The sequence below is a fragment of the Carcharhinus amblyrhynchos genome, unplaced genomic scaffold (assembly GCF_965287045.1).
Source record: "Carcharhinus amblyrhynchos unplaced genomic scaffold, sCarAmb.v2.hapA scaffold_631, whole genome shotgun sequence".
In the NCBI taxonomy this organism is placed as follows: Eukaryota; Metazoa; Chordata; class Chondrichthyes; order Carcharhiniformes; family Carcharhinidae; genus Carcharhinus; species Carcharhinus amblyrhynchos.
Window position 1 is genome coordinate 40,921 of NW_027650371.1, and position 15,016 is coordinate 55,936.

The 15,016-nt window shown below is 49.6% G+C and overlaps 1 protein-coding gene across 1 annotated transcript in view; it reads left to right on the plus strand.

The window, feature by feature from the left end:
* The window catches only part of alox12 (arachidonate 12-lipoxygenase), a gene marked incomplete at its 3' end in the record, with an annotated part of 48,936 nt that overhangs the window by 2,745 nt on the left and 31,175 nt on the right, over nt 1–15,016 (plus strand). The window contains exons 2-4 of the mRNA XM_080184239.1: nt 7,773–7,971; nt 9,254–9,335; nt 12,728–12,850. Of these exons, the coding sequence (XP_080040365.1) occupies nt 7,773–7,971; nt 9,254–9,335; nt 12,728–12,850 (404 nt within the window). The remainder of the gene's footprint in view (nt 1–7,772; nt 7,972–9,253; nt 9,336–12,727; nt 12,851–15,016) is intronic.

Here is a 15,016-nt window from a genome sequence, read left to right on the forward strand (position 1 = left end):
GACAGAGTGGGTAAGGAGCAGCCGTCCCCCTGAGTTGAGGGGTCAGTCACGAGGGCACGCGAGTTAAAAGTGAGGGGTGGGAGGTTTAGCGAGGGGGGGGGGGGGATTTGAGGAAAATCTTTTGTACCCGCAGGGCGGTGAGGGTGTGGAATGCGCTGACCGAGGGCGTGGGTGGAGGCGGGATGCCTCACATCTCCTTTGAACAAGTACCTGGATGTGCGCTTGGCACACTGTAACGTTCAAATCTCCGCGCCAACTGCTGACAAGTGAGATGAGGTGGGCAAGTCAGGACATTTAATGCGTCGGTGCAGACTCGATGGGCCGAAGGGCCTCTTCTGTACGGTAGTATTCCGTGACTTGGTGATTCAGACTTGTGACACTGGTAACTAAATTTTAAACTTCAATTCTCCCTCAGTGTTACCCAAACAGGTGCTGCAGTGTGGCGACTGGGGGATTTTCACAGTAACTTCATTGCGGTGTTAATGTAAGCTGACTTGTGACACTGATAAATAAACTTTAAGCTTAAATTCTCCCTCAGTGTTACCCGAACAGGCGCCGGAGTGGGGATTTTCGCAGTAACTTCATTGCAGTGTTAATGTAAGCCTACCTGTGACACTGATAAATAAATTTTAAACTTAAATTCTCCCTCAGTGTTACCCAAACAGGTGCCAGGGTGTGGCGACTAGGGGATTTTCACAGTAACTTCATCGCGGTGTTAATGTAAGTCTTACTTGTGTCTAATAAATAAACTTTAAACTTAAATTCTCTCTCAGAGTTACCCGAACAGGCGCTGGAGTGGGGATTTTCACAGTAACTTCATTGCGGTGTTAATGTAAGCTGACTTTGTGACACTGACAAATAAACTTAAATTCTCCCTCAGTGTTACCCGAACAGGAGTGTGGTGACTGGGGGATTTTCACAGTAACTTCATCGCAGTGTTAATATAAACCTTACTTGTGACAGCAATAAATAAACTTTCAACTTAAATCTTCCCTCAGTGTTACCCAAACAGGCGCCAGAGTGTGGCAACTCGGGGATTTTCACAGTAACTTCATCGCAGTGTTAATGTAAGCCTTACTTGTAACACTAATAAATAACATTAAATGTAAATTCTCCCTCTGCGTTACCCGAACAGGCACCGGAGTGTGGCGACTCGGGGATTTTCACAGTAACTTCATTGCGGTGTTAATGTAAGCTGACTTGTGACACTGACAAATAAACTTAAATTCTCCCTCAGTGTTACCCGAACAGGAGTGTGGCGACTGGGGGATTTTCACAGTAACTTCATCGCAGTGTTAATATCAGCTTTACTTGTGACACCAATGAATAAACTTTAAACTTAAATCTTCCTTCAGTGTTACCCAAACAGGTGCCGGAGTGTGGCGACTGGGGGATTTTCACAGTAACTTCATCGCAGTGTTAATGTAAGCCTTACTTGTAACACTAATAAATAACATTAAATGTAAATTCTCCCTCTGCGTTACCCGAACAGGCACCGGAGTGTGGCGACTCGGGGATTTTCACAGTAACTTCATTGCGGTGTTAATGTAAGCTGACTTGTGACACTGACAAATAAACTTAAATTCTCCCTCAGTGTTACCCGAACAGGAGTGTGGCGACTGGGGGATTTTCACAGTAACTTCATCGCAGTGTTAATATCAGCTTTACTTGTGACACCAATGAATAAACTTTAAACTTAAATCTTCCTTCAGTGTTACCCAAACAGGTGCCGGAGTGTGGCGACTGGGGGATTTTCACAGTAACTTCATCGCAGTGTTAATGAAAGCCTTACTTGTAACACTAATAAATAACATTAAATGTAAATTCTCCCTCTGCGTTACCCGAACAGGCACCGGAGTGTGGCAACTCGGGGATTTTCACAGTAACTTCATTGCAGTGTTAATGCAACGAGGGAGATTAAGGGGGAGACCTGGTAGAAGTCTACAAGATTGAGGGGCAGAGTGGATGGTCAGAAGCTTTCTCCCCCCAGGGTGAAAGAGTCAATTACTAAGGGGGGGGGGCACAGGTTTAAGGTGCGAGGGGCAAGGTGTATGACGCAGATCTTTTTTTACACAGAGGGTGGTGGGTGCCTGGAACTTGTTGGCGGGGAGGGAGGTAGTGGAAGCGGATACGGTCGTGACTTTTAAGGGGCGTCTTGACAAATAGGTGACTGGGATGGGGAACGGAGGGAATGTGGTGCCCGGGAGGGTGTTTTAGTTCAGTGGGGCTGGCTTGGAGGGGCCACAGGGCCTCTTCCTGCGCTGGAACTCGCTTCGCTCTTTGTCAGCTGACTTGCGACAGCAAGAAATGAACTTCTAGCCTCTGCAACATCAGTCAAACCAAACCTCGCCAGTGTGGTTTTTCAGAGCCCTATCCCCTTGCGAACCTCATTGTCTCGGGGAAACAGTCCTGCAGTCAGGAAATGTGGGACAGAAACTGCCAAGCTCGTTCCGACCGTGACTCTACAAGTCCAGTGTGTTATCGGGCTGGCCCTTCAAACAAACTAACCAGTCAAACAAAAATAACTTACTTGGCACACGCGCCCAAACTCTCTCTTTATGACCGGATGTTTGACGAGGCATTTTAGCCCAAGACTAAACAAAGTGAACAAAAGCCACCTTATGTGCACAGAGATAAAGACCCATCCGGGTTCTTTCTGCAACGTTCTGCTGGCAACCGCCACCGAGATAAGACCCACAGTGTCCATTTGAGGCCAAGACTTAGTTAATGGCGTGAGATTTTCAGCCCCCGTAACCGAACCTTCGCCCTCGCAGCTCAACGCGTCGCTGACTTAATTCTCTAAAGATTAACTCGCAGGTTCTGTTGAGAAGGCACTTGCAATCCTGGCAGCGGCGTGCTGCGGCTGGCGCTGCCACCTCGCAGGGACCCGGGTTCGATTCTGGCCTGGGGTCAAGGTCACTGTGGAGTTTGCACATTCTCCCCGTGTCTGCGTGGGTTTCCTCCAGGTGCTCCAATTTCCTCCCACAGTCCGAAAGACGTGCTGGTCAGGGTGCTAAATTCTCCCTCAATGTAGCCAAACAGGTTTTGGAATGGGGCGACGAGGGGATTTTCACAGTAACTTCATTGCGGTGTTAATGTAAGCCGACTTGTGACACTACTAGATAAACTTCAAACTTAAATTCTCCCTCAGTGTTACCCAAACAGGTGCCAGAGTGTGGTGACTAGGGGATTTTAACAGTAACTTCATTGTGGTGTTAATGTCAGCCTAACTTGTAACGCTAATAAATAAACTTTAAACTTAAATTATCCCTCAGTGTTAGCCTGGCCAATCCCCCTAACCTACACATCTTTGGACACTAAGGGACAATTTAGCATGGCCAATCCACCTAACCTGCACATCTTTGGACACTAAGGGGCAATTTAGCATGGCCAATCCCCCTAACCTACACATCTTTGGACACTGAGGGGCAATTTATCATGGCCAATCCACCTAATCTGCACATCTTTGGACATGAAGGGGCAATTTAGCATGGCCAATCCCCCTAACCTACACATCTTTGGACACTGAGGGGCAATTTATCATGGCCAATCCACCTAATCTGCACATCTTTGGACACTAAGGGACAATTTAGCATGGCCAATCCACCCAACCTGTATATCTTTGACACTAAGGGGCAATTTAGCATGGCCAATCCCCCTAACCCGCACATCTTTGGGTGGATGAGGCTCGGGGAATGGCAGTATTCCATCACACTCCTGACTTGTGCCTTGTAGATGTTGGACAGGCTCTTGTGGGGGGGGGGGGGGGGGAGGGGGGGCGGGGGGAGAGTCGGGAGGTTTTTTTAATTCACTCGTGGGACACGGGCGTCGTTGGGCTGGTTCCAGCATTTATTGCCCATCCCTAGTTGCCCCTTGGAGGGGCAGTTGAGAGTCAACCACATTGGCTATGGCTGTGGAGTCACATGTAGGCCAGACCCGGGTAAGGACGGCAGATTTCCTTCCCTAAAGGGAACCGGATGGGTTTTTCCGACAATGGGTCATCAGTCGATTCTTAATCCCAGATATTTTTTATTGAATTCAAATTCCACCATCTGCTGTGGCGGAGATTCGAACCTGGGTCCCCCAGAACATTAGCTGGGTTTCTGAATTAATAGTCTAGTGATAATACCTAGCCTCTGACCTGCTCTGGTGGTCAGAGTATTTATATGACTGAGTCCAGTTCAGTTTCTGGTCAATGGTAATACTCAGGATATAGAAAGGAGGGGGGGTGGGGGGGGATTCAGCAATGGTAACGCCATCTTTTTAAATTAATTTGTGGGACCTGGGCATCGTTGGCATTTATTGCCCATCCCTCGTTGTCCCTTGAGAAGGTGTTGGGGAGCTGTCGCCTTGAGTCGCTGCAGTCCTTGGTCTCTGGGTTGATCCGCAATTCCGTTAGGGAGGCAATGCCAGGATTTTGACCCCGGCCGCTGCCAAGGAACGGCCGATTCGTTTCCGAGGTGAGTGGCACGGAGGGCACCTTGCAGGTGGCGGTGTTCCCCGTGTACCTGCTGCCCCTCGTCCTTCTAGGTGGAAGCGGTCGTGGGTTTGGAAGGTGCTGTCTCAGGATCTTTGGTGAGTGGCTGCAGTGCATCTTGTAGATGGTCCACACGGGTGCGTCGGAGGGAGTGGGTGTTTGTGGAGGGGGGTGCCAATCAAGCATCTTGCCCTCCCCACAAGTCTTGTTCTCTGTCGCAGAGACAAAGGTCGGAATTGTACCAACATTTCTGCCCCGATTCCAGAGGAATGGCATTCTCTGTTGGCTTGGGGCAGGATTGTACGAAACTTGGGTGGGCATCCCCGTAAAGTACTGCAGTTTTCCGAGTTTTTTTTCCAAATTGTCCGCCTAATCTGAAAGTGCGAGGGTTTCAAATCTGTTTCTTGTGCAAGTTCTCGCATCCAGTAGATGCACTAGAATCCTAGAGTCACGACAATGCAAAAGGAGGCCATTCAGCCCATCGAGTTTGAACCACCCGGGCTCTATCCCCGTTACCTCACATATTTACCCTACTAACCCCCCACCCCCGACACTGAGGGTCAATTTAGCATGGCCAATCCACCTAACCTACACATCTTTGGACTGTGGACTGGAGCACCCAGAGGAAACCCACGCAGACAGTCGGGGGGGGTGGGGGGAGGGTGAGGTGGTGGGAGGGTGGGGAGGAGAATGTGCAAACTCCTCATAGAGAGTCACCCAAGGCCGGAATGGAACCCGGGTCCTTGGCACTGTGAGACTTCAGTGTGAAACTGTTGTGTCATTTGTAGCAAGTACATTTGTGATTGCTAACTGTATTTCAGGTGGAATTCTAAGTCTGTAAGAGGAATGTTGCTTAACTGGAACTGAAGCAGCGATAAGTAAGAGGTTACGGTTATTTCCTTTTATTTTCTAACTATTGTTCAGCAGGTAATAGCTAAAGTATTTGATTTTGTTAGAATTATGGTTAAGATGTGTTATTAAATAACGTTGGTTTTACGATAAATGATCCCGAATTTAGCAGTGCAAATACTCCTCGAGAGAAGCTACCTTTCCTCACAGCCATACCAAAATTGTTGGGGTCTGGTCGGGTGACTCAATGTAATTTGGGGCGCGAGTGTGGAAATTAAATTGTTATTCCAATTATGGGCAGATTAGTGTCCAAAGATGTGCAGGTTAGGTGGATTGGCCATGCTAAATTGTCCCTTAGTGTCCAAAGATGTGCAGGTTAGGTGGATTGGCCATGCTAAATTGTCCCTTAGTGTCCAAAGATGTGTAGGTTAGGTGGATTGGCCATGCTAAATTGTCCCTTAGTGTCCAAAGATGTGTAGGTTAGGTGGATTGGCCATGCTAAATTGCCCCTTAGTGTCCAAAGATGTGCAGGTTAGGTGGATTGGCCATGCGAAATTGCCCCTTAATGCCCCGAATGTATGGGTTGGAGGGATTGGCGGGGTAAATATTTTGGGATAGGGCCTGGGTGGTATTGTCGTGGGGGCAGACCCGATGGGCCGAATGGCCTCCTTCTGCACTGCAGGGATTCTATGATGGTTATAAGGCAAACAAGGCCTTCGGTGAGGCCAGCGCTTACCGACTCAGGATAGGCGACTAATCTAAACCTTGAGTTAGTTCCATAAACCCTGCTTCCAGCTTTGGCCATACTGGATGGAAATAAGACCTTTTTTCCAATAACAATATTCGAAAAAGCAAGGTACGGTGCACATTACATTTCTGCATGAATCGACGGAACACCCTGCAATGTTTTGCTCTGGGTTGTATTCCCACTTGTGCACCAGTAGTCAAAAACTTGAAATTCTGAGTGCTGTTAGTGCCAAGTGTTGCGTGTACCCAGTTATTTGTCAGTGGTTCAGGACCCTAACAATCTTTTTCATCGGTCCAGACCTGCCTTTTTGTCTCCTCCTGTGCCGTAGAAAAACGACAGCACAAACAGGCCCTTCGGCCCACAAGCAAAAACCCAGCTTGCAGGTGCAGCAGGTGGTCAGGAAGGCGAATGGGATGCTGGCCTTCATAGCGAGGGGGATTGAGTATAAAAGTAGGGAGGTCTTGCTGCAGCTGTATAGGGCATTGGTGAGGCCGCAGCTGGAGTACTGTGTGCAGTTTTGGGCGCCGTACTTACGCAAGGATATTTTGGCCTTGGAGGGAGTGCAGAGGAGGTTCACTAGGCTGATACCGGAGTTGAGGGGGTTGAGCTATGAGGAGAGGCTGAATAAACTAGGCTTGTACTCGTTGGAGTTTAGAAGAATGAGGGGAGATCTCATTGAGACGTATAAGATGATGAATGGGATGGATAGGATAGAGGTGGAGAGACTCTTCCCGCTCAAAAAAGACAGTAGGACTAGGGGGCACAGCCTCAAGATAAAGGGGGGGGCGGTTTAGAACGGAGTTGAGGAGGAACTTCTTCACTCAAAGGGTGGTGAATCTCTGGAATTCTCTGCCCGTTGAAGTGGTGGAGGCTGCCTCGCTAAATATTTTTAAGATGCGGGTTGATGGGTTCTTGATAAGAGAGGGGATTAAGGGTTATGGGGAGAGGGCGGGAATGTGGAACTGAGCCACGACAGATCAGCCATGATCTTATTGAATGGTGGGGCAGGCTCGAAGGGCTAGATGGCCGACTCCTGCTCCTATTTCTTATGTTCTTAAGTTGTGCTGAACATGTCCCTACCTACTAGACTTACCTATAATCCCCTATCTTACTAAGTCCCATATACTTATCCAAAAGTCTCTTAAAAGACCCTATCGAAATTGCCTCCACCACCACTGCCGTTTCCACGCACCCACCTGAGTGAGAAACTTACCCCTGACATCTGCTCTGTCCTCGCTCCCCAGCACCCTCAACCTGTGTCCTCTTGTGGCAACCATTTCGGCCCTGGGAAATAGCCTCTGAGAATCCACTTGATCTAAACCTCTCCGTCTTGTACACCTCTATCAGGTCACCCCCTCGTCCTTCGTCTCTCCGAGGAGAAAAGACCGAGCTCTCCCACTCAACCTATCCTCATAAGGCATGGCTCCCAATCCAGGCAACATCCTTGTAAATCTCCTCTGCACCCTTCCACATCCTTCCTGGAGTGAGCCGACCAGAACTGCGCACAAGTGGGGTCTGACTAGGGTCTTAAACAGTTGCAACGTTACCTCCCGGCTCCTGAACTCAATCCCTCGATTGATGAAGGCCAGTACACCATACGCCTTCTTGACCACATCCTCCACCTGCGGAGAAGGCGGAGGCTGTGGTTCCTCCGCGTTCCTTGGCTGTTGACCCGCGTTCTGTTCCTGATTGCCCCAGGTGGATGAGTACGAGGTGAAGAGCCCCAGGGACCTGGGCCCCATCCGTTGGCTGCGCCTGGAGAAAGTGAGGTTCCTGGTGGAGGATGACTGGTTCTGCCGCTACGTGTCGGTGCGAACGCCCTCGGGCGGAACCCTACACTTCCCCTGCTACCGGTGGCTGAGTGAGGACGACGTCGTTTGCACGCGAGAGGGGCCAGGTACGGGCTGTGGGCGCTCACTGGGGTGGGGTGGGGGGCGAAGCGCGGCAGACGCCACCCACTCGTGTTCTCGCTCCCTTTGTAAACGTCCTGAAGGGGCTTCGCGGGGGTTACCCACACACAAGATTGGGCGGCGCAGTGGGTTAGCACTGCTGCTTCACAGCGGCAAGGACCCCGGGTTCGATTCCCGGCTCGGGTCACTGTCCTTGCCGAATTTGCACGTTCTCTCCCCATGTCTGCGTGGGTTTCCTCCCACACTCCAAAGATGTGTAGGTAAGGTGGATTGGCCATGCTAAATTGCCCCTTAGTGTCCAAAGATGTGTAGGTTAGGTGGATTGTCCATGCTAAATTGCCCCTTAGTGTCCAAAGATGTGCAGGTTAGGTGGATTGGCCATGCTAAATTGTCCCTTAGTGTCCAAAGGTGTGCAGGTAAGGTGGATTGGCCATGCTAAATTGCCCCTTAGCATCCAAAGATATGCAGGTAAGGTGGATTGGCCGTGCTAAATTGCCCCTTAGTGTCCAAAGATGTGTAGGTTAGGTGGATTGGCCATGCTAAATTGCCCCTTAGTGTCCAAAGATGTGTAGGTTAGGTGGATTGGCCATGCTAAATTGCCCCTTAGTGTCCAAAGATGTGTAGGTTAGGTGGATTGGCCATGCTAAATTGCCCCTTAGTGTCCAAAGATGTGTAGGTTAGGTGGATTGGCCATGCTAAATTGCCCCTTAGCATCCAAAGATGTGCAGGTTAGGTGGATTGGCCATGCTAAATTGCCCCTTAGCATCCAAAGATGTGCAGGTTAGGTGGATTGGCCATGCTAAATTGCCCCTTAGTGTCCAAAGATGTGCAGGTTAGGTGGATTGGCCATGCTAAATTGCCCCTTAGCATCCAAAGATGTGCAGGTTAGGTGGATTGGCCATGCTAAATTGCCCCTTAGTGTCCAAAGATGAGTAGGTGAGAGAGATTGACCATGCTAAATTTTTGTTAGGCGCCCAGAAGTCTGTCGGTTAGCGGAACTGGTTATGGAAATGGCGTGGGGGTTACGGGGATAAGGCGGGGGCGGGGAGAGAGCTTGGGCACGATACTCTGTCAGAGAGTCGGTGCAGACTCAGTGGGCCGAATGGCCTCCGTCTGCACTGGAAGGGATGCGATGGCAGCCCCGTGTGCGTGAGAGACTCTGAACGAGAAGAGGTGCACGTTGGTAACAGAGTGTTGATAAACGGGTTCCGGGATTTGGATGGCGGTTCCTGTTTACGTGGTGACGTGAACAATCTGTGCCTCCCGCAGCGAAAAGGCCCTCTGACGACAAATCGCCTGCGTTCCTGTTGCATCGTAAGAAGGAGCTGGACGAGAGGCAGAAGCTGTACAGGTGAGGCTGATCCTTCCAGTCAGGGGGGCCTGTACAAAGGTAACTGATCGAACGCCAATGGAAAGATGTTTGGAGTCAAAGTCATTGAGTTTTACAGCAGGCGAACGAGGCCCTTTGGTCCATCATGCCTGCACTGGCCCTCAAGCACCTATCCCAATCTCATTTCCTGGCCCTTGATCCCTGGCTCATCTCAGTGTTATGAGGATTCCCGCTTTCCAGGCCCAGATTCCCACCCTCTACTGGGCGAAAAAGCTACTCCCCTTAAACGCCTCGCCCGCTGACTGACCCCTCCACCGAGAGGGAACGTCCCCCTCCCTATCTGTGCCCCTCCTAATCTTGTATACCGCCAACCCCCGGCACCCACCAGCCTTCTCTGCTCAAAGAGAGACGACCCCCAACCTCTCTTCATCGCTGTGACGCTCCAACCCAGGCCTACAGGTTAGCGGAATTGGTCAAGGTGTGGTGTTACGGGGGATGAGGCGGTGTTGGGGGTGGGGGAGAAGGCTTGGGTACGATACTCTAGTCAGAGAGTCAGCACAGACGCGATGGGCCGAACAGGCCCCCTTCTGCACTGCAGGGGATCCTCTGGAAGTCCCGTGTGCGTGAGAGACTCTGTATAAATGAGGGAATGGCGCATAGAGATAACAGATAGCAGTCACATCCTTCCGATAGCGTGGCGACCAGAACAGTATCGAGCTGTGGACTGCTGAGTATTTTATACAGCTCCATCCTCACCTCCCCTCTATTCTGCAGCAAGAAGTCTCACAACACCAGGTTAAAGTCCAGCAGGTTTATTTGGTCGCGCGAATTTTTGGAGCGCCGCTCCTTCATCAGGTGAGCGGAGATTAGTCCGCAAACAGGAGCATTACAATCCAAGATACAATTGCAAGATAATTACAGGTTGGAGTGTGAAAAATGGTTGGAATGAGAGGCTTGACAGATAACCATATCTTTACAGATACGGACAATGTGTGCGGAAGGTGGGTTCATCACAGGTTACAGAGGTGTGAGTGGTCTCACGCTAGGGTGGCGCAGCGGGTTAGCACCGCTGCCTCACAGCGACAGAGTCCCAGGTTCGATTCCAGCCTGGGTCACTGTGTGGAGTCTGCATGTTCTCCCCCATGACTGCATGAGTTTTCTCCTACAGTCCACACTGGGCAGCACGGTGGCACAGTGGGTTAACACTGCTGCCTCACAGCGACAGAGTCCCGGGTTCGATTCCCGGCTTGGATCACTGTCCGTGTGGAGTTTGCACGTTCTCCCCATGTCTGCGTGGGTTTCCTCCCACTGTCCACGCTGGGCAGCACGGTGGCACAGTGGGTTAGCACTGCTGCCTCACAGCTCCAGGGACCCGGGTTCGATTCCCGGCTCGGGTCACTGTCTGTATGCACATTCCCCCCATGTCTGCGTGGGTTTCCTCCGGGTGCTCCGGTTTCCTCCCACAGTCTGAAAGACGTGCTGGTTAGGGTGCGTTGGCCGTGCTGAATTCTCCCTCGGTGTTACCCGAACAGGCGCTGGAATAGGGGAATTTCACAGTACCTTCATTGCAGTGTTAATGTAAACCTTATTTGTGACACTGAGAAATAAACTTGAATCCAAAGATGTGTCGGTTAGGTGGATTGGCCATGCTAAATTGACGCTCGTGTCAGGGGGACTAACAAGGTAAATGTGTGGGCTTACGGGGATAGGGACCGGATGGGATTGTGGTCAGTACAGACTCGATGGGCTGAATAGCCTCTTTCTGCTCTGTAGAGATCCGTGGACAATTAGTACAATTTTGCAATCCAGGGCAGTATGGTGGTGGGGGGGAGGGTTACACGGAGTGTGACATGCACCCAAGATCCCGGTTGAGGCCACCCTCATGATGCAGAGCTTGAGTCCCATAGAACATAGAAAAACTACAGCACAAACAGGCCCTTCGGCCCACAAGCTGCGCCAATGATATCCCTACCTACTAGGCTTACCTATAACCCTCAATCCTATTAAGCCTCATGTACTCACCCAGAAGTCTCTTAAAAGACCCTATCGAATTTGCATTTGAATATTTCTCCACATTTTACACGACACAATATATGCTATTCTACACTCGGAATACTGTGTACAGTTCTGGTCACCCTATTATAGGAAGGATATTATTAAACTAGAAAAAGCGCAGAAAAGATTTACTAGGATATGAACACAAGAAATAAGAGCAGGAGTAGCCCTTTGAGCCTGCCCCGCCATTCAATAAGATCACGGCTGATCTGAAGTGGATCAGTTCCACTTTCCCGCTTTCTCCCCTTAATCCCCCTGTCTATCAGAAACCTATCTACCTGTGACTTAAATATATTTAGCGAGGTAGCCTCCACCACTTCAACGGGCAGAGAATTCCAGAGATTCACCACCCTTTGAGTGAAGAAGTTCCTCCTCAACTCTGATCTAAACTGCACCCCCCTTATCTTGAGGCTGTGCCCTCTAGTCCTGCTATCCTTTCTAAGCGGGAAGAATCTCTCTACCTTGACCCTCTCCATCCTCTTCATTATCTTATACGTCTCTATAAGATCCCCCCTCGTCCTTCTAAACTCCAACGAGTACAGACCCAGTCTATTTAATCTCTCTTCACAGTCCAACCCCCTCATCTCCGGTATCAGCCTCGTGAACCTCCTCTGCACTCCCCCCAAGGCCAATATATCCTTGCGCAAGTGCGGCGACCAAAACTGCACACGGTACTCCAGCTGCGGCCTCACCAGTGCCCTGTACAGTTGCAGCAAGACCTCCCTACTTTTATACTCCATCCCCCTCGCTATAAAGGCCAGCATCCCATTCGCCCGATGCTACTGGGTCTTGATGGATTGAGTTACAAGGAGAGGCTGGATAGACTGAGATGTTTTTCTCTGGAGCGTAGGAGGCTGAGGGGTGATCTTATAGAGGTCTATAAAATAATGAGATCAGCTAGACAGTCAATATCTTTTCCCAAAGCTAGGGGAGTCTAAAACTGGAAGGCATAGGGTTAAGGTGAGAGGGGGAGAGATACAAAAGGGTCCAGAGGGGCAATATTTTTCACTCAAAGGGTGGTGAATCTCTGGAATTCTCTGCCCGTTGAAGTGGTGGAGGCTGCCTCGCTAAATATTTTTAAGACACGGGTTGATGGGTTTTTGATAAGCGAGGGGATTAAGGGTTATGGGGAGAGGGCGGGAATGTGGAACTGAGCCACAACAGATCAGCCATGATCTTATTGAATGGCGGGGCAGGCTCGAGGGGCTAGATGGCCGACTCCCGCTCCTATTCCTTATGTTCTTATGTTCTCATCACCTCAATTTGATCTCCCCTCACTCCTCTGCTTTCCAGAGGGTGTAGGCCTCAACTCTCTTCACGCGACCAACCCCTCACCTCTGGAATCGATTCCTTCGTAGGTGGAAGCTGTGGAAACCCGGCGTCGTCAAATGCATTGACGCTGAGACAGAGGACGACCTTCACCCAGACGTCAAGTTTGACGAATACCGGCGCTCGGATTTTGAGCATGCGCTGCGTGTGGCGTAAGTATCACAAAGTTTTACTACTTCGGCTCTTGAGTTGGACCATCAGCTGCGACCGTGACAAATGGCGGAGCAGGGCCAAATAGACTCCTCCTGCACTCTTCCGATAAAATGGTTGTGTGGATTGGAAGGCAGCAAAAATAGGCTTGATGGCCAAGGCGCATTGAGGACAGGACGGCCTCGTGGTGTTATTGCTGAGCCTGAAACTTTGCGGCTGTTCCAGGGACCCAGGTTCGAATCCCACCCCAGCAGCTGGTGGAATTTCAATTTATTTCCGAATTGATTTATGATTGTCGCGTGTGTTGGGATACATCACTCAAACCAGCCTCCCGTCCATTGACTCTGTCTACACTTCCCGCTGCCTCGGGGAAAAGCAGCCGGCAGAATTAAGGACCCCACACACCCCGGACATTCTCTCTTCCACCTTCTTCCGTTGGGAAAAAGATACAAAAGTCTGAGGTCCCGTACCGACCGACTCAAGAACAGCTTCTTCCCTGCTGCCGTCAGACTTTTGAATGGACCTACCTCACATTGAGTTGATCTTTCTCTACACCCTCGCTATGACTGTAACACTACATTCTGCACTCTCTCCTTTCCTTCTCTATGAACAGTATGCTTTGTCTGTATAGTGCACAAGAAATAATACACTACAGGGTGGCACAGTGAGTTAGCACTGCTGCTACACAGCCCCAGGGACCCTGGTTTGATTCCCGGCTCGGGTCACTGTGTGGAGTTTGCACATTCTCCTCGTGTCCGCGTGGGTTTCCTCCGGGTGCTCCCGTTTCCGTCTCACAGTCCAAAGATGTGTGGGTTAGGTCGATTGGCCGTGCTAAAATTGCCCCTTAGTATCCTGAGATGTGTGAGTTAGAGAGATTAGTGAGTAAAATATGTGGGGGTAAGGCCTGGGTGGGATTGTTGTGGGTGCAGATTCGATGGGTTGAATGGCCTGTTTCTGTACTGTCGGGTTTCTATGATTCTTTTCACTTTTCACTGTATCCCAATACACGTGACAATAATGAATCAAATCCTTCTCCCCTATGTACTCTATGAACGGTATGCTTTGTCTGTATAGTGCGCAAGAAACAATACTTTTCACTGTATCCCAATACATGTGACAATAATAAATCAAATCCTTCTCCCCTATGTACTCTATGAACGATATGCTTTGTCTGTATAGCGCGCAAGAAACAATACTTTTCACTGTATCCCAATACATGTGACAATAATAAATCAAATCAAATCAATATCACTGAAAGTATTGTTTCTTGCGCGCTATACAGACAAAGCATACCATTCATAGAGTACATAGGGGAGAAGGATTTGATTTATTATTGTCACATGTATTGGGATACAGTGAAAAGTATTGTTTCTTGCGTGTGTTCTCCCTGTGTCTGCGTGGGTTTCCTCTGGGTGCTCCAATATCCTCCCACAGTCCAAAGATGTGTGGGTTAGGTGAATTGGCCATGTTAAATTCCCCTTAATTTCGGGGGAAACTAGCTAGTGTAAATGCATGGGGTTCTGGAGATAGGACCTGGGTGGGATTGTGGTCAGTCAGACTTGATGGGCTGACTGGCCTCCTGCTGCACTATAGGATTCTAATACAGACAATGCATACCATTCATACTGTTCATAGGGGAGAAGGATTTGATGTGATTTATTATTGTCACATGTATTGGGATGCAGTGAAAAGTATTGTTTCTTGCGCACTATACAGACAAAGCATACCGTTCATAGAGTACATAGGGGAGCAGGATTTGATTTATTGGCACATGTATTGGGATACAGTGAAAAGCATTGTTTCTTGCACACTACACAGACAAAGCATACCATTCATAGAGAAGGAAAGGAGAGGGTGCAGAATGTAGTGTTACAGTCATAGCGAGGGTGTAGAGAAAGGTCAACTTAATGCGAGGTAGGTCCATTCAAAAGTCTGACGGCAGCAGGGAAGAAGCTGTTCTTGAGTCGGTCGGTACGGGACCTCAGACTTTTGTATCTTTTTCCCGACGGAAGAAGGTGGAAGAGAGAATGTCTGGGGTGTGTGGGGTCCTTGATTATGCTGGCTGCTTTTCCCAATAAAAAGTCTGACAACACCAGGTTTTAGTCCAACCTATTTATTTGATAATATACTCGCAAGCTTTCGGGTTAGCCCCTTCGTCAGGTGAATGG